The sequence below is a fragment of the Halichoerus grypus genome, chromosome 12, assembly GCF_964656455.1.
Source record: "Halichoerus grypus chromosome 12, mHalGry1.hap1.1, whole genome shotgun sequence".
Taxonomy (NCBI): Eukaryota; Metazoa; Chordata; class Mammalia; order Carnivora; family Phocidae; genus Halichoerus; species Halichoerus grypus.
The window spans coordinates 38,941,686-38,968,216 of record NC_135723.1 but is presented as its reverse complement, the minus strand read 5'-3'; the positions used below and the strand labels follow the sequence as shown (position 1 = coordinate 38,968,216).

At 38.4% G+C, this 26,531-nt stretch overlaps 1 protein-coding gene across 12 annotated transcripts in view; it reads right to left on the bottom strand.

Annotated features, from left to right (window-relative positions):
- Positions 1 to 26,531, bottom strand: part of PPP1R9A (protein phosphatase 1 regulatory subunit 9A) — a 297,767-nt gene that overhangs the window by 56,114 nt on the left and 215,122 nt on the right. For all 12 annotated transcript variants that reach the window (XR_013442768.1, XM_078059275.1, XM_078059274.1 and 9 more), the window contains one exon: positions 15,186 to 15,341. Coding sequence is in view for 11 of the 12 variants with exons in the window: in XM_078059275.1 (XP_077915401.1) it covers positions 15,186 to 15,341 (156 nt within the window). In the remaining variant the exon portion in view is untranslated. The remainder of the gene's footprint in view (positions 1 to 15,185; positions 15,342 to 26,531) is intronic.

The following is a 26,531-nucleotide window of genomic DNA, read 5'->3' as shown; positions in this document are numbered from 1 at the left end:
GGCCCACACTCCCTAACGGATTAGGTTACGAATTTAATTTCTCGGGGACTAAAGACAACACATTTTCTAGCCCTCTCTGCAGCTCTTCCTCTACGGTTTGGGAGTCAGGGAACTGTTGCAGAGCCGAGAGCCTTGTGGACCGCCCGGTTCGGGCAGGCAAGCGGGCCCGGGGCAGCGCGGAGATCCGATTCCGAATCTGGAAGAAAGATGGCGCTATGGTTCCGCGAGTCCCACGCACCGAAGGCCGAGCAGCTCCTCCGCTGCTCCGGCAGCTGCCAGACGGAAGACCAGGATGCTGCAGTTCCACAGCGACATCGGTGGTGGTTGTTGTTGTTGTTGTTTTTAATTGCAGGAAAGGTACAGATCCGGATTCCTGTCCCCCCCGCAAATCGACTCCTATGGAGGACCTAGCCCCCAAAAGCTTTGGCTGCAGTTTATTAGCACGCGAGCCGCCGTTTCCATTTGTCTGACTTCTCCCCTCCCCCCACTTTGTTTTCTCTGTAAGGGTGAGAAGAACAAACGAAACATTCATTTCCTCCAGGGATAAAGAAATGCACCAATATTTACAGAAAACAGTCTGCGGGTTGAAAGTCTCTTCTCCGAAATCCTTGGGGCCAGATGTCTTTAGAATTCAGAATTCTTCCAATTTCAGAAAGGCAGGGAGATGCATTTTCCATAAATTGCCTATTACCCACAGCTTGGTCCATGGAGGCACTCTGTGATCAAATACACGAGTATTTTTGCCACCAAACATACGTATTTCCCACTAAGTGAGGTAAATAATAGAGACTATAAATAGCATCCTGTCTGTTTTGGTCTGGTTTCCCACCAAATGAGTTTGCCACAAAATTATTTTAAACAAACTGTTTTCAGAGCATTTTGGATTTAGAATTGTACAAGAAGGGCTGCGAATGTCTAATATTGCTATGATCAAATGAGTCTAAGGTTTTCTTACCAGAAAAACTGAGTCAGTTGATGGGAGGATAGAAACGTGCACCTTGGAGGTCAGGACACCTCACAAAGCTCAGCGATCTTTGGTTTATGACTTGCTTTTCCCTGGTTTTCAGCCAGCTAGCTGGGGCACAGGGGAAGGATGGAGAGGGATGCTCGCTCCTGCATGCTGTCGGGTCTCCTGTTATGATTAAGGCCCTGTGGTCTACACTGCTACAGCTCTGCTACTGCTCTCGGTCCTGAGGTGGTGGTGGGGCGGGGGGGGATTCTTGAAACCTTTAAATTTGATTCTGCCCCACTCTCATCATTTCTCTTTCTTTACCACTTCCTGATCTGCACACTCCTGCAGTCTCGCCAGTGTGGACCTTGCTCCTTCCACCTTCACTGATTCACAGGGGCTCCTGAGTTCTAACAGTCTCTGGACAGGAAGGAGTCTCTGTGCGGCTGTCATTCCTTTATGAGGCCCCTAACAGGCAGCCCTGGCTCTCTCGGTTTCTCTCCATAGCCTTAGTGGTACAACGCTTAACCTACCTACTTGGTTGCTCAGAGCAACAATGTGCCGGGCAAGTGCTGCTCCAAATTCATGGCAACTCCCTTCCACCTCCCTGATGAGGTCTGAGCTTACCAACAAAGCCCTAGTCTGGATGAATCTCTCAGGATCTGACAATGCCAGGCAACCCGGCCTGACATGCTCAAATGGCCAAGTGTATGTATAACTCCAGCTCTGAGCCCTACAGTGAACATGTTACTTGCAGAATCACCAATCCTGGCATTTCTGGCCTCCCTTGAAGATGTGAAAAACTAGGGCACGTAGATGAAAACTGACTTGGCTTAGTTGTTACAGTGAATTGCTGTTAAAACCACGACTAGAACCTAGAGCTTCTGGTTCCTGATCCAGTGCCATTTTCCTTAGAAAATAAGGATTGAGTCAATAGGCATTTATTGAAGAGCTGCTATGGGCAAGATGCTATGAGGAGAAAGGATGACTCTTTCCCCTTCTAATAAATACCAGTGCTCATCTCCTCCACCAACAGAAACCTAATAAACTGAAAATGGCAAGATACTTGGATATTAGACATGCTACGTTATATATATAAATATACCCATGTACACATGCACACATCTAGGCTGTCGGGAATTATTTTCTGTGGAGATCTTATACTTCGGTGCGCACACACTCGGGCATCCAGCAAATCTATGTGCCTAGGTGATTCTGAAGTATCTGGGATTGTTACTGACAAGAAGAGTGACTCCGTGATCTTTCTACCACGGCCAAGTGTAAAGCTAGACTGAATTCATCTCAGGCCTACCATGAACGGACTCCATGACGTTGGAAAATCACCGAACCTCTCTTAACTTCACTTTGCTCACTTGTACAATGCAGTTCCTCATAGGTCATAACCTTCTTTACTGGAAGATTAAATGAGATAACCCATGTAAAGCTTTTAGCACAAGCGGCTAGCACAGAATAAGCCATTTAAAGTTAGCCCAGACTAAGACAAGAATGATCTGAAGAACTCAAACGTAATTACCACCAGCACACTTCTTAGTCAAGAGTGCTAAATTCTGTAAAATGTCACACCTGAAATAAAACAAACACCTCTGCTTCTATTTGAAGAGTAGCAAGAAACCAAAAGGGCAGATTTTACGACGAACGCTGCAACCATGGGGAAGTGCCAGATTTGATTTTCTCGTGGCCGACTCCCTTCAACTGCAGGGAACCAAGTACATGGCATGCAGCTTTGCTGGGACGTGGGATTGTCTTTGTGCGGATCACTGTGACCGACAGCAAGCTGCTTCTCCGGGCCCCAGCTGCCCATGCGAAAAATGAGAGACCTGGATGGGAAGAACTCCAAGGCCCTTGCAAATACTACAGGTGTGACATTTACGAAATGAAAAGCCTGGAGATGGTTGTCATGGTTGCAGAGTCTAGAAATTCCTGTCTCAAGTGAGCATGTTTATTCCTATGAAGACATATATAGATTAATCCACTGATGTGCGGGGCAAACCCAGGTAAAACTGAAACTGCCAGGTTGATCTCCAGGTATCCCACCCTCCCCTCCCACCAAAATGGGTAACAGAAGACAGTGGAACTCATTAGTGGTGAAGGCAGGGCACTGATAAAAGCTTGGAGTGCTACTAAGTACAGCCAAATTCTGTGGATATAGGAAAACAGACTGAGGTCTGTCAACTCAGACATTATTTAGGAGACGGACAAAAGTTTTAGCTCAATGTTTTCTTAGAATTCCCAAGGCCTAAAATGACAAGACATGTAATTATTTTAAATGCACATTAAGAGAATTTCTACAAACCCATCTCTATTAACAGGAAAAGCATCAAAAATAAACTAATCGAGGGCGCCTGGGTGGCTCAGTTGGTTAAGCGACTGCCTTCGGCTCAGGTCATGATCCTGGAGTCCCGGGATCGAGTCCCGCATCGGGCTCCCTGCTTGGCAGGGAGTCTGCTTCTCCCTCTCCCGCTCCCCCCTCTTGTGCTCTCTCTCTCACTCTCTCTCTCAAATAAATAAATAAAATCTTAAAAATAAATAAATAAATAAAATAAAATAAACTAATCGAACCTTCATTTTACGTAGGAAGAAACTGTTTCAGTAGTGCATGCTGCAGAGCTAATAAGTGTCAGAGCCAGGTTTTGAACACTTCAGTCTACGGTTCCTTCCACTAAATATCTTACATTTGTAGGACGCGTCATCTTTTTTATCATCTCCTTTATCATTGCAAATGAGTCTGTGAGAGAAGGCAGACAGACACAGTCCACCTCATTGTTCAGATGGGGACAGAGGCCCAGACAAGTTACATGGCTTCTTCAAGTTCCCAGTGGAAGCATGTGCTGCAGTGGAAAATATCTCAGGTCTGACTCTCCCTACCTCTCTTCACCATGCTCCTAAATCAGCTAATCCCCACAAAAACTCTTGAGCCTTATATCATCGTTGTGACTTCCTGGCTGAGGAAGTATTACTCCTCCTGGAAACCATGGATCACTTCTGGTAGTCTCTGAGTGTTCTGACACTAAATACAAAATGGCGCTCCATCAGCTACTGTTATTATTCATGGAAGTTAGGAAGAAATAGCTCCCTCATTATTCAACTTGCATTTACCGAATGACACTGTGCTGTGCTCGTCACATGACACAGAACCTACCTTCAAAACACTTACTTTAGGAGATTAATAAAGACCACCTTCTGAGAGAAGTTCCTAGATCGCCCCGAGAGAAACATCACAGGGAACCTGCTGCTGGATGGCTTGATTAATCTTTTATTCCCACAGCCGGGTCAGATGACCCTTAGGCTCTGGCCTGTTTGTCTTACCTCCCACTTTGGCATATGGGCAGGATGAGACCGAGATACCTCGATTTCACAGAGAAAGGAAGAGAAAATTGCTTTTCAAAGAGGTGAAGTGACTTGACAGCAGAAGCGCAGCTGCTGAAAGGTCGTGTTTTCTTATTCTAGAGCAATTCTCGCTCCAGGTGTTTAATAACCCTTCCAAGGGAGAGATCAAGGGTTTGCACATCACCACCTGAGATTGGTCAGGCTGACTGTAGGGGCAGGGAGTCAACAGGACTCGTTCATAGAAACCGAGCCTAAAACACCTGTTGGAATTTTTGGGCTTCAGAAAATCTAGATCTAGAGAGAATACTTGGGAAGGGAGGATATAAATAAAAAGAAAAGGTTAAGGATTGCAGGTCAGTGTCTTAACTTAAAAGACCAATCTCATCTCTTCTGTCATCTTTTAACGTGAATGCCAAAGATGTCCACCCTGGGATCACAGCACAAGTAAACACGTGCCTCCTACAGAGAACAGCAGCTCTTACATAACACTTGGCAGGTGTACTGGCCGTGTACATTTTGTTTATTTCTTTCAAAAGATGAATACAGAACATGTACCCTATCACTGAATCAATACAATCCAAATATAACTGTGCTAGAAATAGAAACATCCTTATGCAGAAACAGAAATGGCAAGACTGAACTTCTACACTTTCTTTACCTGTCCTGTGCAAGAATGGAAAACATTTTTCTTTAGAAAGTGCAAAATACTATCTTTGCAGCAAAGATTTTAAGAGCTCTCTAGTGCTAGAGATCTTACAATCAGATAAGAGCAACCTTCTCTGTTCTTACTTTACAAGGGAAATAATAAATGATATTTGCATAGAACTTTATAAAGTGGGTTCAGCATTGGAATCAAACTTTTTATAATTATCTTTGTGATTATTTGATTGAAGTTTGTCTTACCTATGACAGGGGAGGCACCACAAATGAAGGAATCAGAGCTGTTTTTGCCTATACCCAGGTGCTGTTAAAATGAAGCTATGTCATATTCCTTTATAATTTCTGCTCAAAGCTTTATATATGTTACCAATCTTTACACTACCAAGTGTTTTTCTCAGGGAATAGTTTATGCAAAATTAGCTGAAGTTGGGTGATTGAATAGTATAATAATCTAATCTGAATGGTACCACTAATTGCAGCATATGTAGGCTAGGGTGAGCTACAACAAGGTCACTCTCCAAGTAGGTATTCATAAACTAGTTATTAATGATGTAGATGAAAATGGATGTAGGTGAAAGCATGTAATTACAGTTTCTTTTTTAAAGAAATACCTGTTTGCTGCTAAGTACACTATTTTAGATAAACTATTTTATAGCTTCTCTACATGTTAATGGAAAGTTCCATAGAGAGATAACTTTATAGTATTATCTGAGGCATTTACAACTTTCTCTAGATAATTTTTCATGCATTTTCTATGACTTAAGTGAAGTAAAATAGCACAGTTTTTAGACTCCCATTTTTTCCCTCAAGACCCCCATGACCACTGTGGAGGAGCGTGAAGGGAAACATTAGACAACTGGTTTAAATGTCTCCTGACCAGCAGTTTCTGATTCAGCCTCTTCCTTTTCCCCACTAAATTTCCAGTCACATTTAAAAAAAGAAAAAAAAACTCGGGGCTCCTGGGTGGCTCAGTCGTTGGGCGTCTGCCTTCGGCTCAGGTCATGATCCCAGGGTCCTGGGATCGAGCCCCATATCAGGCTCCCTGCTCGGCAGGGAGCCTGCTTCTCTCTCTCCCACTCCCCCTGCTTGTGTTCCCTCTCTCGCTGTGTCTCTCTCTGTTGAAAAAATAAATAAAATCTTAAAAAAAAAAACCTCACAAGTTCAAATGGACACTAAACTTAACACCTGTTACTAGAATATGAAAGAGTCACAAAGTTGAATTAAGAAAAGCATCCAAGCTTCACTCCAAAGAGAGAGGGATGGTTTGTCCAACCTCAATGACTGCTGGAGATCCCAAGTCTATCCAGTGAGAAAGCTGGGCAACCTCTACTGTCTTTCCCAGGAACTGTCCTCAAACCAGGTTCTCCAACTCTCTCAGGATTCCACATTCATTCAGAAAGCAACTACCAGAATAGGAAAAGAGTGCAGGAAGGTGGCTGAATAGTGCACACTGCACACTTTGAGCTCCAGACCCCAAAGTGGAGCAATATAGATATAGGTGGTCATAGTAAAGGTTTTGAGAGCAGGGAATAATCTTTTTTTTTTTTTTTTTCCTTTAACTTCGAGAACTGAGTGCAAGATTTGGAAGTATCTCACCTACGCGCAGAGACCTGCACTAGGTGATAGACCACCAGAAAACAGCAACCACAAAGGAAGCAAAGCACACAGATATGTCCTCCCAATGTGAGGCTAGAAATGCGATGCATAATTTAAGAAGTGGATGACAGCTGACTATACAAACAAGTTTTTGCCTCATTTCCAGATAAATACAGGAGAAAAAGGCAAAACTGAGCCCGTTACTAAATATTTTAAGTGAAGGTAAAGAGAATATCAACTTGAAAACTCAAATAAGTAAACTGGGAAAGTGAGGTATCCCGTAAGTAAAAATACTTTAAGGTAACTCTCTGGACTACCGGGATAGAACGTGAAGGAGCACAAAGAATGGATAGAGAGTAGGGAAACTAAAAATGTTTTAAGGGAATTAAATCATGTTAGAGGTGCTAAAAAGCATAAATGAATTTGAAGTTAAAAGCATATTTAACACTACAGAAAACTGAATCATTGATATGAGAGGACACATTTGAGAACAACCTCAGAAAGAAAAAATAGAAAAGAAAATATGAATAAGATAATTAATACAGAAGACAAAGTGTTTCCAGAAAAGAAACAGCAACAGAGAAAAAAATAACAGAAACTGAAGAAAATATTAACTAAAACCAAACCAAAACACAAGCATAAAACAAGGAAAGCAAATTAAAAGAAAAAAAAAACCTCAATGAAAGGAGGCCTACTTGAAGAAATTGTGATAAAAATATAAAATACAGGACTAAAATAATACAAGTATCCAAATGTCTGGTTGGCATTACACTTTTTCTTTACAGTATGCACCTAGTTCAAAACAGCGAAGCCTGTCCTACCAGACTGTCAGGAAAAAAATGTTGTGAATCAAAATATTAAACCCAACTAATTATTATTCCTATGATATGAAAATTAGATTTTCCCATTCTCAGTATAGGAAGCCCATGAAAGCTATAACCTCCATGAGTACTTAATAAATTACTTAAGGATATACTCTGAGAAATGAGAAATTCTGGTGTGGAGAGAATAACAGTTGAAACTGAGTAAGCCAAGAGTCTAACTATTTATTGCACATAGTATTATAAAGCTACCTGAAAATGTAACAATTATATTTTAACAACAATCCTGTCTTAGAAACCAAGATTTATCAAAAAGATTCAAATGATATTGTTTTAGAACATCCACATGGTATTGTTTTGTTCTTAATTTTGAAAATTACAGAAACAGAAAAGAGTTTTTAAAAACTTAAAGATAATCCTTACCAAAAATCAATAAACATAAAGGAAACATAAAGCATAAAATGAGATGAGATAAATTAAACTCTGAATAATTATAACAATAAACTTAAGTTGCTAAAGTTTTGTACTAAAGGAGCTCCAAGATAATATTTTCAAAATTTACAATAAAACAAAGTACTTAAATTAAATTTACATTATAAAAGCAGGTACATACACATGTTTACAAAAGTGTGTTTATCCAGCAACTACAAACAAAAGTAGAAGTCAGATTATTACCAACAAAGAATATTTAAAGATAAAAAATCTTTAAGTCATATTTTATATGCTTTCAACATAACATTAAAATAGATAATCAAAGCTACTAGGCACAAAATGAGGTGTAATTTTACTATACGGGTCTCAGTTCAGTAGGTTAAATAGGAAAAATGATAAGGATTACGGAAGGTGCAAAACACATAATATCACTTTTATCACAAATAGCCATATTAATCTATAATAGAGCACCACTTTAAAAAAAATCAAAACTTATAGACAATATTATCTGACCACAATGTAACAAAACATTAATAATAAAAGTTACAAATTAAAAACTGTTTCCTCAACTGTTTCCAAGTCAAAGAGAAAATAAAAACATTTAAAGATGAAAAATATAGACTATTTGTAAAATGGTGACAAGAAGAATGAATACTGAAACTCAAAGATGTTGCCAAAGACTTAGCTAAACAGAGATTCATAGTTTTAAGTGCTTTCATGTTTAAACAATAAAGTATTACAGTAAATTAAGCATTTATTGCCATAAGTTAGAATAAGAGAAATCAAACATTCCAAAGGATAACAGAATGATGGAATGAATAAAAAAATAAAGATAAAATGACTGAATTAGGTAGGGGCAAACAGCCAGTGCAATACATCACACACTCACAGAAACTATTTACTGCCTTTCCTGAATGCAACTCTGGAGATGCCAAAAAGGAAAAAAAAAAAAAAAAGTCTCATTCATCAATTAACAAAAAAATTTGTAAGAAATTCTTAAGAGATAGCACATAGGTGTTTCTAGATATGTTTGGAAAAAATTAGTACTTGAAGCAGGCAAGTGTCTGTAACCAGGAATGGGAGAAAGCAATCTAATTAATCTTTCATCATATACGTGTGCCTGGGTAAACCTGCATCTGGAGTAAATCAGGGACAATCTATTCCATTCTCCTAAAGTTTAGACATCCTGGACACTAACTTAAACTTTGGTGCCATGTGATAAAGTAGTAGCACCAAAATGATGTTTCTGAATTAACATCAGGACAGCGCTGAAATCGCATTAGAGTTAGGAAGAAGTATAGGTGAGTTAGAACTAATTATTTTGTAAAAGGCATAACTATAAGTATATCTAAAAAACTGAAGAGGGGATGAAAGGCAGATGAGAGTATGCTATAGCTATTATTTTGTTAAATGGTAGACATAGCCATTGATCTGCATTCTGTGTTCCTAGGGGAAAATACCTAAGACTGAGTCAAAGTTATTCATGTGTAATCTCTAGAATGACAGAATGAAAATGTATAACTTTTAAGCAGCAGATGAAAATTTGATATATCTAATGGCAAGTAGGTAAAAGATAAAAAAAGAAACAAGTAAATATAAAATATAAAATAAGGTGGCAACTCTAAGTTCTAATATTAAAGTGATTCAAGTAAATGTAAGTGGGTTAAACTCATGAATTAACTGACAAAGACTCCCAGAGTAGTGAGGAATAAGATTTAAGAATAGGTTGGCTAAAGGAAACATATTTGAACAAAAGGCTATGCAATCACTAAAAACAAAGATAGAAAAAATAGATGTTGTGAAGCAAACATGATGCAAGAGAAAGGCAGTGCTGAAGTTTTACTATCAGAGAAAATAAAATTTGGGGTAAAATGCATCATAAGGGACAAGACAGATGTTACAATAAATCACAAAGTTGTAACAATCCCGAACATATATGCAGCTGATATCAAAGATTTAAAATATATGAAACCACAACTGACAGAATTATAGGAAGGAAAAAAATAACTGTAGTTTGTGATTTTAACGTATGCTTTTCAGAATTAGTAGATCAAACAGACAAAAATCTAAGCCATGCTACAGAGAAGAAAGTATATTTCTATTATTAATCATATTTACATAAATGAAAAGCATATACATTTCATAGTCAAGCACAAAATATGTGTGCAAAATTTTTGCATGCATGAGGACTATTTAAACAAAATTATTTATGAATTAAGCTACAAAAGAAGTCTTGAAAATTCTAAATAGCTATCATATGGAATATGTTTTCTGACCAGAATGTGATAAAATTAAAATCTGGTAACAAAAGGATAACAAAATAAAGCTACATATGTCTGGAAAGTAAAATATATCATTAAATCATTCTAGTATTAAAGAGAAAATCTTGGGGTGCCTGTTCAGTCAGTTAAGCATCTGCCTTTGGCTCAGGTCATAATCTCTGAGGCCTGGGATCGAGCCCTACGTCATCGGGCTTCCTGCTCAGCAGGGATTCTGCTTCTCTCTCTCTCTCTGCCCCTCACCCCTGCTCATTCTCTCTCTCTCTCAAATAAATAAATAAGATCTTAAAAAAAAAAAGAGGAAATCCCAAGAGAAATTACATCTAAAGGACAATGGCATCCTAAATGTAAAAAATTGTAACATGTAGCTAAAAATCAGTATTTAGAAAAAGTATAGCTTTAAATATATTTATCAGAATGTAAGAATTATCAAAAATAAATGTACTAAGTGCAATTGATCAATACTGAAACAAGAAAGGAGGAAAACTGAAGATACTGGTAGGAAATAATAAGTACTTTTTAATTTAAAAAATTAGGAATGTAAAGGTTAACAAGACAGATGAAAATTCTAGAAAACAACTAAAAAATATTCAAATAAAGAAAGAATGAAACAAGAATAACTACAGATAGTAAAGATTTCAGTATTTAAAAAGTATATATAAAAATGTTAGAAAATATGAATGCTTAGAGGAAATACAGAACTTTCTTGAGAAATGCAAAATACCAAAACTGGCCCAAGAAAAACTTGAAAACTTGAAGAGAGTAAAAGCTTTATAAAAGGTTTTTAAAATCTTCCTCCACAAAGGCACAGATGGTTTTATAGCTGAGTAATAATAAACTTCTAGGGAACGGAAATTTCTATTTTATGCAAGTCATTAAGTCTCTCTTACAAAAGTCATTTCTGAAAATAGGAAAATAGAGAAAACATCTTAACTTATATTGAAGCTAATGTAACCTTTGTGGCAGCTTTTGATTAATCTACTCTAGTTAGATGTTCTGTTCCTTATAGGTGGCTGCTTGTGAAACTAATAGAGGGGACTATAAAATTTTAGAGAGGGTCAGAAAAAAAGACTTGAATTGAACAGATACATTCCATAAACTTGGATTAAGAGAGTCAATGTGATAAAAACGCCAGCTCTCTGCAAGTTAATTTAGTAGTTCAATGTAATTACAATAAAAATGCAAAGAAGTTTTTCCAAGGGAATTAATAAAGTGATTCAAATGTTTTCTTGAATAGGTTGAACACTACAGGAATTTTTGAAGAGTTAGATGAATCTGATTTATTCCATCAATGTTTTCCCCTTTAATATACATTCTAACAGCACTGCACTAAAGAATGAGAAAACAGAACAGAATATAAAGGCCAAAAGCAGGCCAGAGTGTAAAGGAACCAATTCTGTAGATAATAATGCTGGCCTTCCAAGCAGAGGGAAATGCGGAAATGAGCATTTAATAAAAGTGCTAGCTATCTTGTCAACTACCTGGGAGAAATTAAATTAGGTACCTGTCTTGAATTATACAACAACTTCCAGCACATGCTTTATGCCATTCATTCACCAAATATTTAACCACTAGCCATATGTCAAGAACTATGAGAAAACAGAATACAAGAGTGAGCAAAAACAGAGGAGCTGAGAGGCTGGTAGGAAGACAGGTAATAGGCCAAAAGGAGGACTGATGGAGATAATGTCAGTCTAATGTGCTTTACTCAAAGAGTACAACATGTACTTGTTTGATATAATGTAATTAAGAGAACCCTCTGTAATAGGAGACATTGTACAGATTCCGATACACATGATTCTCCATCTCCATCCCACATCTTGTACGTAAGCTTGTGAAAAATATCTAGTGCTGTAAGTATTTAGGCATTTATGTTAATCACATAAAGAAATTTAAAACTGTGAAAGTGGCAGTGTATAAGACACAAATGTTGTGACAAATGCCACTGATACTCAGTGGCAATCTCCTCAAGAAATGAATATATTAATATGTTAAATATATAATAAAAGAGAATACAAGAATTAGAAGTGAAATAATTTGGTGTTTGCTTGATCTTGAGGTGAGGACAAACCTCCAGTTCTTAAAAACCCAAATTAAAAGAAAACTACAGATTTGGTTACTCAGGCTAAAAATAAATCAGCTGTGTTACACAGAATGGGTCCAGATCGCACAGTGGCCTACACCAGTCAACCATCATTTTCTGCAAAAAGCCAGATGGCAAATAATTTAGGATTTGCAGGTCACATGGTCTCTGTGCAACTACTTAACTTGGCTATTATGGTAGCACAAAAGCAGCCACAAACAGTAACTAAATAACTAAATAACCATGGCAGTACTGAATACAACTTTATTCGCAACAAAAGGCAGTGGGTTAGGTTTGGCCAATAGGTCACAGTTTGCCAACCCCTGGGTCTAGACCATGCAGCTGTCTTCAAAATGGAGTACACCTCAAACAGTATTTACAGAGCACAGAGTCCTTGGCTCAATTCAGAAAATGGAGGATATAACCTTCCATATACTGTTTCTGCTTTGTATACTCTTTAGCTTCCATAAAAGAATGTGGACCCCACTTCCAGCTCAATTATCTATCAAAAAGTAGGGCCATACTCACGTGGCAACATGGAAAAGCTGTATTAGAGGCTTTTGCCCAGATATACTACTTAGACTTCACTGCCTCAAAGCTGGATTGAGAGCTACAACATTCCAGGAAGATTTTTTTAAAGAACAAGTGGTCCATCTACTCTCCTAGATAACCTGTATTCACGGGCCAAATCAGAGCTGCAGAGAAACAGGTCCCTAGATTGCCTCTTCCTTGCACTCAGCCACTTCCAGTAGAACTTTCTTTTTCTGCACTGCTCTTTGGTTTGAAGATATCAGTTAATGTATCAGTTAATGCAGAAAGCCTTTATAAGAACTAGCCCTAAGATAAGTGTTGCTACTCCTACTGTAAGGGAATTCTGAGTTTTGCGATCATTATAGAATAGTGTATTTCTTTTGTCCCCAAGATGTTTGTATCTGATTTAGAACTAGGAATAGTCATAAATCATCTGGAAAACCCATGTATTTTGCCTCAAGGACTCTGTGAACTGTACAAATGGAAATGGTCCAACCTAACAAAATAGGTGGGAGAGAAACGGGCACTGAACACACTGAGTGGCATAAATAAATTTCTCTATCACCAAGAAAAGCCATTCTGGTGGCAACTTGGAAGTACCACAAGTCCCCAAAATACTCATATTCTTTGATCTAATAATTCCACGGTGAGAAATTATCCTAAGGATAAGTACACACATATCGACTGCAGTGTGACTTTTAAGAAGAATAATTTTTTAAGACCTGGAAACAAAGGAAATGTTCCAAGACAAAAAAGTAAGTAGATCAATGATAAGAGATACCTACAGTAAATAAACATCATTTATGGAAGAACATTTGATGACATGAGAAAATCCTAATAATACAATTATAGGTGTATCAAGAGTAGGAATTTAACCCAGTATGTACTGTGTAATCCCAAATACCACAAAATTAGGCTCATGAATGATTTTTTTGGCATTTATACAAACGTGCATTTTCCAAAATTCTATAATAAACCTAAGGTTTTTTAAATAAAAACTTACATTTTAAAAGTACATTCACTTTGATACTGGTCTCACAAGTATAAGTTTATCATAAGAAATTAAAAAGGCAAGTCAATATATTAGGCATGGTAGGTATAACATCAGAACATATAAAACTGAACTATTTATGATACATCCAAATTAGAAATTATAAGTGAAAGAAAATTAGAAATCAGAAATAAAATTAGAAATTACACATTTGCAGTGATCAACCTTGTTCTTCACGTATAGGAGAACTTTTTCTTCCACATGGTCAAGTCCCTAACAGGCCCAAAACCAGAGAGCTTTAGTGCCTCAGGGTTATTGTGGGGAGGCTGTAAATAATGACACACTTGCCTTGACAATGGAGGGTGTTTCCTAAAACAATGAAGAATAAACTGTTTGGGACCTACTCATCACTGTTGCTGTTTTACATGTTGGAGTTCTGAGTGGTTAATTTGGAAGATGAATGTATGTGTTACCTGCATCTATCTGCCCTTTCGGGATCCATTCTTGGCCCTTTTCTGACTGTGGCTGCCTCGGGAGACTGACCTCGTCAGACTCCTGCCTGGGTTTGGCAGATTGGAGGCATTCGCAGGAGGAGAGAAGGGGCTGAGTGTATATCACCCTTGTCCCCAAATGCAGTTTTTAGCAGTGGCTGCATCTTATAAAGATGCCCTTCTTCGGGAGGGTGGTGGGGGAAGAATCTCTTTTCCTCTTTACCCATTAAGACCTTCTTTCGGTGGGGGTGCCTGGGTGGCTCAGTTGGTTAAGCGACTGCCTTCGGCTCAGGTCATGATCCTGGAGTCCCGGGATCGAGTCCTGCATCGGGCTCCCTGCTCGGCAGGGAGTCTGCTTCTCCCTCTGACCCTCCTCCCTCTCATGCTCTCTCTCTCTCATTGTCTCTCTCACAAATAAATTAAAAAAATCTTAAAAAAAAAAAAAGACCTTCTTTCGGGAGGAAGTTGCAACAACTTCCTGCTATTACCAGTCCCTGTGCACCTCGCCATCCCTGGGTAGTTCCACTAACTCTGTTCAAATTTCATTCATTAAACTTTAATTTCTTCAATTAAACTACTTAGGTATGTCATTTGATTCCTTTTGGGATCTTGTCTATTTTAGGAAAAGAAAAAAAAAAAACCTTTCTAAGAATTACTGCCTTGGAGGAAAGATTAACATCAGGTCCCCCAAATTCTATTAAACTGAAAAAATATAACCTGAACTTATCACGAAATTGCACATTTAAGCTACAGCTTGAAAATATGGAAGAACAGACCAGTCATAAGCTATCACTGTAACAAATAACAAGCATTTAAAAGTTAATGATTGTGGAATGAGATCTACTTAAATTTTACCTTGAAATTCAATGAAAGTCAAGACAATCTGTTATCAAAAGGCTTTCTTTTGAAAACTGATTTTTCTCAATACATTTTTCAAACAAAAATACAGACTTAATAATAACATGGAAAGGTATAGAAAAGTATTTTGCAGATCAGCAACTTACCTCTTTGAACTTGTGACTGAGCTTGCTTGTGTCCAGGTCTGATGGGGAAAACACGTCCTCATTTTCAGGCAGCTCAAAGACTTCAATGGCCATGTCACCGCCAGGAAGAACAGGTCCTACTTCATCCTCCTCTTCATCTGTGGCATATTCTCCTGTCTGAAAGGAAGGGGATTTCAGAGATCCAGCTATCCTTACCCCAGGTAGAAGTGGGTTAATTGAAAATATTTTATAAAAGAGAAATAAAATATGTCACCAAATGGTGAAGTGTGAGTAGGCTTTTAAGTCAAGCATGCCTCATGCAGCCAATGTTACAAACAAATGTTAGTTCAAAGATCCAAAGTGACATGTCTATGCCATATGTAAGTGCATTCCTAAAAATCTAATAGCATCAGCAGCATCTTTAGTATAGCAACAAAAGTTGTTTTCCATCTAAGTATGTGATGGTTTTGCGAAATAAACTTATATTGCTAACGGAAATAAGTAATTCCTATAAATCCCCACCACTGTGTGAATAAGTCACCCAATACTGAGAGCAGGGAAGAAGGGAGTTCAAAAGATTCACAGAGCTGGAAAGGACCTTAAGTAAGCCTTACGAAGGTTTAGCAGATGGATTCTCCTAAGCTTTAGAGTTCAATCAACTTTGTTTTGTTTGCTAACTAATGTGTTGGTGACCTAAAGGAAAACAGAGGTTTCTAACTTATAGCCCACAGAAGTGTATTGCTTTGCCTACATAGCATTTTGATAAATCTTAGTATTTTGTTGATGTTAAATAAAAAAATCACATGATATTCTAGATTTCCAGTTTTTCTTGAGAAAGCCAAAGATCGGGCAAGATGGGTATGTTGTGCCGTGAAGACAACTGGCTAGTTAGCAGTGGTTGCCCCTTTGGGATGGGTCCCACACCTTCAAATACACCAGAACTTTCATAACTCCGTATTGTTGTATGCTGTAAGCTTCACTCCTTCCTGGTACCCACAGGCCCCTGTAGCTATGTGAGTACATGGCCCCTGGAATAAATGATCCTCCATACCACTAACTTCCTTAACATTATTAGAAAGTAGCCTCCTCTCTTGGCAGGACCAAGCTAGGAGGCTCTAATTCAAAACAATTGTTTGAAATCTATACCTTATGATATAATTTAAAGATAAATCACGGATTCACAGGGTCGAAAAACCAAGTTCATTTAATGTGTCCTTGTTCTTTCAGGTAGCATTCTATATAATATATAAAACAGACAGGAAATCAGATTGCCTTTAAAAACACTTTCATAAAGTGTGTGGAATGATCTATTCCTTTGATTAAATAGGCTTAGCATCTGATTGCTGTTTTTTTTCCTTTGGTTCCATACTATATTCTTCTTACGAAAGCTGAAATCCTATTTCTTTTACTGTTTCGCACATGAAGGAAATCTGGTCATTAACCTCAATGTAGTAATTCCTAATGTATGAAAGACCATTATTAAATTGCCGTCCTGATTTCTCCTTTCCAAGTAAAATAATTCTGGTTTCCTCTAGGTCTCATTCTCTGTCATTGTCTTTGTGCCTCTGCTCAGGCTTCTCTCGAAATTCTCCACACTTGTTTTAAATTATGGAGCCCAGAAGTAGGCACAACTTCCAGTGAGGAATCTGACCAGGATGGACAAACTGCCTCAGCATCCTGCAGACGCTACTTCCTCACATGAAGGCTAGTGTCATGAGGACCTTGACTTCGGTGGCATTGCGTACAGAAGTAAGTTCAGTGTATCTCTGGGCTGAAATAACTCCTCAGTATTCGGAACTCCTGGACTCTTCAGAAACTAGTCTGAAGATGTGTAAGTTCTAAACACCATTCTGAGTGTCTCTGGCACTGGCAGGAGAAGGTAGCTGAGCAGTGGGGGCTGCTGATTCTAGGTAGCTCCCACTCGTTGGTATGATTAGATCCTATAAATCTTAGAAGAACCCTAATTCCAGATTTGGTATGACTTTTTGTGATATTCTGTAAATTAACTCATCTCCTATTTATATATATTTTTGGAACCAATAGCTATTTTGTAAATCCCAGTGGTGTTAATTAATAGAAATGTAGTAAGGCTGGGAAGGACACAATCTTGATACCTTGATGAAAGTTTTGGTTTAGAGATATTAGACTGGGTGGGCTTGTTTTTAATCCTAATTACAACTAGCAGCAAAGCCACACCTTTATTATAAAGGCCTAAACCAGGTATATTAAACTCACTTCTACATCATCAATTTGATGAATTTCCTGAATGACTCCATAAAATCTTAAGCTAAATTTAAAGTCTGATGTCAATGTGGCACACTTTAAACATAAAGTTGAAATGATCAACTTGATTTCCCTTTGCCAGCTTGAAAATACTTCTTCACTATGTGCAAGGGAATGAAGACAAACATGTGCCTAGAACGGGGCCTGACATATAACAGGATCTCAACAAATATTTTTAAAAGAATATATCCAAGAATGCCTATTGCACCTCCTTGGTAATATCTATAATCCCCTAAGGAGGTTTTCAATAATATATATATTTAAAAAAGTGAACTGCAAAAGGCATTTGTTAAGAAGGCAGTATTCTGGCACTTATTTTTTAACACTTCTTATAGTGAATAACAGGATTAGGGTATATACAATATATGTACAATATATGTACTTCTTATTTCTAAGTATAGTTCTGGCTTTGTCATCCATTTTAGTTATCAAAATTATGTTCATAAATGTAAGTTATTAAGAATTCTTCCTCTTGATTCTTTTTTTTACTTTATCAGTCTCCTCTCCTCAATATCCAAATTATCTGCAATTCTGCTGAAATTCTTTTTATCTTTCATCTTTCTACCTACTAATGTTTTCTCTTTCTAGTTAGTCTTAGAAGCATACTAAGGTCAAGATAACGTCTTTTAGTGTCTTGATGCTACTTATCACTTAGAGGTTCTGGATAGGGTGTTTAAAAACTATCGTGCCAGCACGCTTGAGTGGTACAGTTGGTTAAGTGTCTGACCCTTGGTTTCGGCTCAGGTTGTGATCTCAACGTCTCAGGGTTGTGGGACTGAGCCTCGCATGGGGCTCTGCACTCAGCAGGGAGTCTACATGAGATTTTCTCTCCCTCCCCCCGCCCCTCCCCCCCCGCATGTGCACTCTCTCTCTCTCTCTCTCTCAAATAAATATTTAATAAAATAAAAACTATCATGCCAAGCGGAATTGAAAAAACAGAACAAATGAGCAAGGGAAAAAAAGAGAGAGGCAAACCAAGAAACTGACTCTTAACTACAGAGAACAAAGTGATGGTTACCAGAGGGGAGTTGGTTGGGGAATGGGGGAAATAGGGGATGGAGACTAAGAATTGCACTTGTTGTCAAGAGCACTGGGTGTTGTATGGAAGTGCTGAATCACTATATTGTACACCTGAACTAATGCACTGTATGTTAACTAACTGGAATTTAAATAAAAACTTAAAAAAAAAAAAAACCCTATCTTGCCAATCTCTCTTGCTGATCATTTACCACTCCCAACATAAATAGGCTTTATAATAAAGGATGTATTTACTACAGAACCTCATAAACATTTAGAAGTTAAAAAGTTACATTTAGTAGACTAAAAATAATGTGTTCTCTTGATTGTTCTATCTGTATTGAAAATAGACATCACTTTTATGGTTAATCTGAAAATAAATTACATGGAATGATAAGTTAGCAGAATTTCATAAACCTCAAAAGTAGTTGGATTGAATCTGACATTTACAGAGGAAGATGGACAATATTGCATCAAAAAAAAAAATATGCCACAACAAAGTATTTCCATTGGTATCCATCTCCTTCTTTTTATTTCTGGCCAGATTCAGTACCTTTCAAGTAAACAGAGACTCTTGAAAGTCTTTTGTCCCAACCTGAAAATCCATTTTAAAGGAAGCGAGAATAGTTCTTAGTGTAAGAATTGACAGAGATAGTAAAGGTTCCCTTTCACAGCTCATCTACCTTCTTGATTAACATCTTATACCTTTTTATTGCTTTCCCACGGGTGCAAAAAAATGAATAGCAATCCCTTTGTAACTTACTGTGTGCCCAATACTACATTCCTCAAAGACTGTATGATATAGGTATTACTATGCCATTGTAATTAGAGGAAACTGAGACTCAGAGACTTTACCTAACGTCAGACAATTAGTTATGTTGTTGAAGCTAACATATTCCAAAGCCCATGCTCTTTCTTCTATACTATGCTGCTTGCAGTCTACAGAAAGTAAAGCTTTATAGGATAAAAAATGGGAATACATTCCTATCCTATTTCCCTAGCCAAAAATGTTGGTGCGTAATCCTATTGCATTGAAATTCACCCTCCACATCTTTGAATGTTTCCAGTCAATTCACTCTGAAGACTTGCACCTGTCTCTAGTGAGCTGCAAAGTTTTCGTCCTCTTCTTTTCTCTCATAATGTGCTCACCCTGGGCAAGTGCACAGAAGTCTCCTTCAAAAGATTTGGCTTATGGGCCTGCTGATGTTTCATGCTCTCTTTCTTATATAAACCAGAATCATAGCATACAATCTATAGAATTACTACAGGGTCTTAAAATGGATGGAAAAGATACTTGCAAAGCAAAATGAATGCAAAATTCCTCTAGATGTTTATGGTCTGTCTCTTTTACGTTTCCTTCTCATATGTAATTTTCTTGAGCTACCCATCTTTACTGACTCTTCTTCCCAAAGCATTTCATCTCATTTTCATGGACACAACTTCCTTTATACTCATATGACATCGGAGCACTTAATATTTTATTAAAACACATAATTACAAGAATAGTAAGTACAGCTGACAGGTTTTGCCTGCTAGTAAATATCTAACTTTTGACTGGTGGGAGCAAAAGCATGGAGACATTCCTGAGCTTTGAGCACTCAGGAGAGCTGCTGATCTCAGTTTAGATTTCACAGAAGGAAGGGACGTGAACTGTTATATTGGTGAGTTGGTTAAGTGGAGGCCAACTAAACAATCTTGATTTTGAAGTCACGTAGGCCTGGATTCAAACCCTGGCTCTGTGATGTTGGTAAAGTTAGCTTCCAGATCTAAGTTTCAGTGTCCTCATCTATGAAGTGAGGCTAAAAATAGCTCCTTAGTATATATCACAAGGTCGTCGGGAGATTCAGCTAGATGGTGCCGGTACTGTGTTGAATACAAGGTGTGGCACAGGGTGGGCTCTCAAAACAAGCAATCGCTGCTGCTGCTGGTCGTGCTGCTAATCCTACAATAGCAACATATGCTACAGCTTCTCTAAATCTGAGTCTTGTGACCAGACATTCGCCAAGTTTTGGTCTCATAAATACAACGTCCTAGAAGACCCTGCCACATGAACCTTCTATAAGCAAATCGTTCATTTCTGAAGTAGAACTTTTCTTTTCCCTAAACCTGCTCCTCTTCTTATATTCCCAGTTTTGGAAGGAGGCCTCAGTTTCTACCCAAGACGAAGTAAACGTCCAGGCCTCTGTTGTCTTCACTTACTGGCCCCCACCCTCCTGCCCCAGGGATCCAAGATGAAGGTCCATCTACTCAGCTCATCCTATGAAGCTGCTGCCCTAGGACTCTTCTAATCCACTCCTTTTATGCTTCTACTATATCCTTGTATCACTTACAAAACCTGGCCGTTTTTATGTTTGCCTTCTCTCAGCCACGTTCAACTATAAGCTCCTTGAAAGTGCCAGGTATGATTTATTCCTGCAATCCCAGTGTGGCTAGCCCACTGCTTGGCATATAGTAGGCACTAAACAAATGTTTGCGGAATAAATTAATACAGTTTTAGCCACATCTGCACAGCACAGCAGAGACCTGATTTTCCTGTTAATTCTCAGCTTTCAAGTAAGAAATATAGTGAAGCACAGCTGCAGCTGGGGCCTAAATGACCCTTTTGGGGATTTTCTCTTGTTGTTAGGTTCAACCATTAGCAGTAATTTTTGCTGTAGCAATGTTTGCTCTGGTAAATTCCGGGAAACTAAATGGTGCTAATCATAAAAATAGCCTTGATTATGCAGTTTTTGTTGGAATTTGTTTACTGGATTTGAATTTGGTTATATATATTTTCAGACTCAGTTCTGTTAGAGAATAGAAGAGAGTTGCTTTTTCTCTGGAGGAGAAAGACCTCAAACTAACACTTTAATGTTTAAAATTCCTAAATCTGTGCCAGCCATCCAGATGGCTTTCAGCAAAAGCATCCCCTTCTCTGCAAAGGCATCTCTCTTTCCATCTTCTGTCAGTTGACTTCTGTGTGTCCTAGTTTTGTAATGTTAGGCCACTTAGTCTCTTTGCTCATCTTTATAATGGGAATAACAGCATCTTCTTCATAAGGCTATAGGGAGAAGTTCCAGTAGTGATATCTTCAAAGTATTAATCACAGTGCTTAGAATATGCTAAAAGACTAGATCACTTTATGACTATGATAATTTTCACTATCCCTATGTGATAACTAACCCACTATGGCTTCTCCAACAATGCCAACAAAAAAAGCAAGGGTTTTGGGGCTGGACAGACCAGGGCCCCAAAGGAGAAAAAACAATTTCATAGTTGCACGACAGCCACCAAGTCATTTAGCGTACATCTTCTGTGGTCTCCTCTTCTATTAAATGGCCCCAAAGATATCAATCTCATAGCGCGTTGAGAGGGTTCAAAGAAATAAAGTATGTAAAACATCCACCATGATGCCTGGGCCAAGATATACACTCATTTCTCAAGTCATCCAAAATTTTCTTGTCAATCTTTGTTCTCAGAGTGTTCTCTGATATTTCACTTCATTCTCCTGTCTAGCTACTAAAGCAAGAAACATCATATGGCCTTCCATGTTCCCTGATTTCAAGCACTCAGCTCCTCAGATAATTGGTAATACCTCTGGCAAATTATTTTTCCTAAAATTGTGACTAGATAGATTGAAGATTTGCCTATAAAATTTTTTGTAACAACTCGAACTCATCTTTTGCCTTATCAAAAATTTCTAGCAATTGTGGTAGTTTATAAATTAGCATTTGATTTTACAGTATTTTAATATCTTCTTTAGTTTTTTTTTTTTCTACCCCTTCCTTTTAGAACGTATACTCCTGAAAAGCAGGGACTCTACTTCCCACTATGGTAGACAGGCTCTAAAATGACCCCTAATGATTACTTCTTCCTGGGTAACCATGCTCTTCTATAATCCATTCCCCCTTGAATGTGGGCTGGACCTAGTGACTCACTTCTAACGACTAGAATACAACAAACGTGATGGGGTGTCCGTTCGGAGGTTAGTTTACAAAAAGACTATGACTTGCAACTCTTTTGTCCTCTCGCTCTTGAGAGACGATCTGCCAGGTTGTGCTTGGCTCTATGGAGACGCCTACATCATAAGGAACTGATGTTTCTGGCCAACAGCCAGCAAGGACCTGAGGCGTGCCAAGAGTCACATGAGGGAGCTTGGAAGTGTATCTTCTGTGTCCTGCCAACAGCTGCAAGTGAGCTCGGAAGCAGATCTTCCCCCAGTTGAGCATTCAGATGACTGCAGCTCTGGCTGACACCTTATTTGCAGCCATGGGACAGATCTTGAATCAGAGGCATCTAGTTAAATGGACCCACAGATACTGTAACGTATCAATATTTCTTATTTTAAGTTGCTAAGTTGCGGTGGTAATTTGTTATACAGCAATAGAAAGGGGGTACTGCCAGAGCAAACGCAGAAAAACAAGGAAGTGGCTTTGGAAATAGGCAGTGAAGGAAGGCTGGGAGGATTCTGAAGAGTATGTTAAAGCAAGCCTGCATTACCTTGAACTCACTGTAAGTGGAATCGGGGGGTGGGGGAGAGGTTCTTGCGTAGTGGCAGAAAGCTTAGCAACATCATCACCTTCTATAAGGAGAAAGTTGGAAAGGTCCCTAGTGAATGGAGTGATCGAGCTAAGTACATTTCCAAACAAATGTTGAAGGTGCTGCCAGATTTCTTCTTGCTGCTTATGGTAAAATGTGACCGAAGAGAGAAATTGAGAGGACCATTAAACAGAAAGGAACCAAGACTTGATGGTTTTGAACATCTTGACTCTAAAAATAAGAAATAGTTTCCAAAGTTCAAAGCCGGGGTAGTGCCAGGACAACATGGTCTAAAAATGAAGCAGAGGGTGGAACTAACATCTTTTGTTAAGAATTCTGACCTTAGGTATGGAGATGCTTCAAAAAATTAAAAATAGAAATTCCATTACTGGGTATTTACCCAAAGAATAAGAAAACATGAATTCAAAAAGACAGATATATGCACCCCTATATTTATTGCAGCATTATTTACAACAGTCAAGATATGGAAGCAACCCAAGTGTCCACTGATAGATGAATGGATAAAGAAGTTGTGGTATATATATATATATATATATATATAATGGAATATTACTCATTCATAAAAAAGAATGAGATCTTGCCATTTGCGACAACATGAATGGACCTAGAGGGTATTATGTATGCTAAGTGAAATCAGTCAGAGAAAGACAAACACCATATGATTTCACTTATACGTGGAATCTAAGAAACAAAACTAATGAACAAACAAACAACAAGCAGAAACAGACCCATAAATACAAATAATAAACTGATGACCGCCAGAGGGGAGGGAGGTAGAGACATGGGCAAAATAGGTAAATGGGAGTAGGAAATACAGGCTTCCAGTTATGGAATGAATAAATCACGGGAATAAAAGGTACAGCATAGGGAATGCAGTCAGTGGTACTGTAATAGGGTTGTATGGTGACAGATGGGAGCTACACTTGTGGTGAGCACAGCAATATGTATAAACTTGTCAAATCACTATGTTGTACACCTGAAACTAATGTACCATCATGTGTTGACTATACTCAAGTTAAAAAAAAAGAAAGAGAACTGAAGAATAGCAGTTACATGTACTATAATCTGTCATAATCAATTACTGAAGCAATTTGCAACCACAATTTCTTAAATTTTACTTTCTAGGAATATCCTAATCCTATCCATCTCAAACTCTATAATCCTTCCTCCTTCCAACTATTTTACTATATTGAATTTGTTGGTGAGTATTCAAATACCAAATATTTTTTAAAAGAGTTTCATTTTCTTTCTTTCATAGAAGAAAGTCTCTTAAGATAGTTGTTTCTAATCATAATTACATTGATTGAGAAACATGAAATATAACCCCCCCTAAAAAGAATTCTGAACTGAGGGAACTCATATATTTTTTTTATAACGTGTAGTAAGCAAGTCTGTCATGTGCCCTAAAGAGAGACATTCTCTCTATTTTCCAAGGGTGCTCACTCTACACACATCATTAAAAAGGTAATCTGAAAGAAAGGCCATGAGTACCTCTGCTCACAAGACACACAGAGAAGTCAGAGACCCATACAGGAATTGTCTCCCAATTGATATCTACCCTTGTTTCTATACCATTTTGGCTTCTGGTGAATTTTTCCATTATTATGATTTTCCCTCAGCTACACTGATCAGTGTGACCACAGTGGCTAGGACCAAATCCATTCAGTCTATTTCTTATAATTAAGACCACTATTAAGTGAAGTCCAGGTAACAGAATGAGTTCAACTTGCAGTAACTAAGATCAACCATGTTCCCCAGGCTTTCAGACCCTACTGGCTGAATAAATCCTATAAACCACAGGGTCTACCTTAGAAAATCAGGTGGCTTTCTCCTGAAGTTTCTTTATTTATTCCACTTGGCCCAAGGTATTAATCCAGATATAGCAGGATATTATCAGTGATTGCACAGACTTGGTGTTGGCCTACAAGAAGAAAATCTAGGATTCAGGGTAATTCTATCACCTATAACAACCCTGGCCAGCAAGTTGAGGTTGATCTGAATGCCTTCTAGGATTGAGGTGGTGGTCCCTGATCACATCACTTAAAGTCAGGAACAAATTTTGTTCCACCTTATCTAATTAAATGAGTCCAACCCTGAGAATAATTGCCTGCAAAATGCATATAAAAAATAAATCAGCTATCACTTAGGAAAGCAACCATAAGTAAGCAAAAATAGCCTCATTTTAGAAGGATCTCTAGAATCATCTAAGGGCTACATGAGCTAATGATGGTGTTTCTTTAAATACATGAAGGCCTCTTATGACCACTCCTAAGGTGAAGTTATATGAGCAGCCCAAAGAGTTTTACCAATTGCCACAATCTATTTCCATAATTTGCCATCCCAAACTCAACCTGTTAGTCTGTAATTTTTCAAGTGACAGACCAAACTGCTAGGTCATTGACAACAACTCAAGAGTCAGTAAAACATATAACAAGGTTCACCAAGAGGAGTACTGTCCAGACCTATAGGAATGGCTTTGAGTTATGCCCATTGAGCAAAATGACCATGTCCATTTTGGGGTCTGCATAGCTGGTGCTGTTTGGAAAGCACAGTAGACAGCTTTGGACAGCTTAGCTGAACCATCAGTGAACCAAAGCCCAGGCATTTAAGGAAACCTCTATGAAGTGAGGGCCTCACTGAGCTAGTGGCCTTGTTTCAACAGGTAGAATGACAGATAAAGTTTCCACAAAATGGAAAGCTGCTACTTGTTCATGTAAATCTAAGATGCTGCTGGGAGAGCTTGATAGCTTTCTTGAATTTATCATTTCCATTTGACAAGCAAGGTTTGTTAGGCCCCTCTAACCTTATTGGTCAGTGAGTTCAAGTTGACCCATCTCAAACTGAGAATATTAAACCAGAGACTCACAAGGCCTCCATGGGTCAGACACTGTTTCAGTCCCAGTAACAGCTTAGAAGAAAGTTAATAGCTGCCTTTTTTTTCTTCTTTTTTTGGTTGTTGCATCAGACATGCAGTGTTGTTATGTTGGGAAATGGCCCAAGTAGTCTGGCAGCCATGATGTGTTTAGAATAAGCTGTGATTTCTCCTTCTTTTTCTGGGATTCTATATTGTTTCTGCCAGCCCACCTGGGAGAAAACAGGGCAAGTGTTTTCTCTATTGTCCTACTATTACTGTTCTACATGTGGCAATCCCTGAATGACTCTCCGCTGGCACTAATGGGACAGAGAAGAGCAGGTGGATAACACATCAATTCCATTACACATTTAGCAGTGGAAACCGGAATAGTAGTACATTCCATCTGCCCGAAGGATTCTACCAAAAGGCCATTTTGCTTCCCTTCCCACTGTGAACCCTGCCCAAACGACATAAGTTGAATTTGGGCACCCTCCCTCACTGTGTGACCAGGTGAGATGGTGATCTGTGAGCCAGTATGCACACAACCATGACGTTGAGTGCTTTCCCTCCCAAAGTGCCCCATCATACTGGGGTTCATATAGCATCTGGTCTCTCTGGAGGACAAAGGAGATCTCATCCTGATCCCTAGTCACCTTCTTCCTTACAGCAGCTGA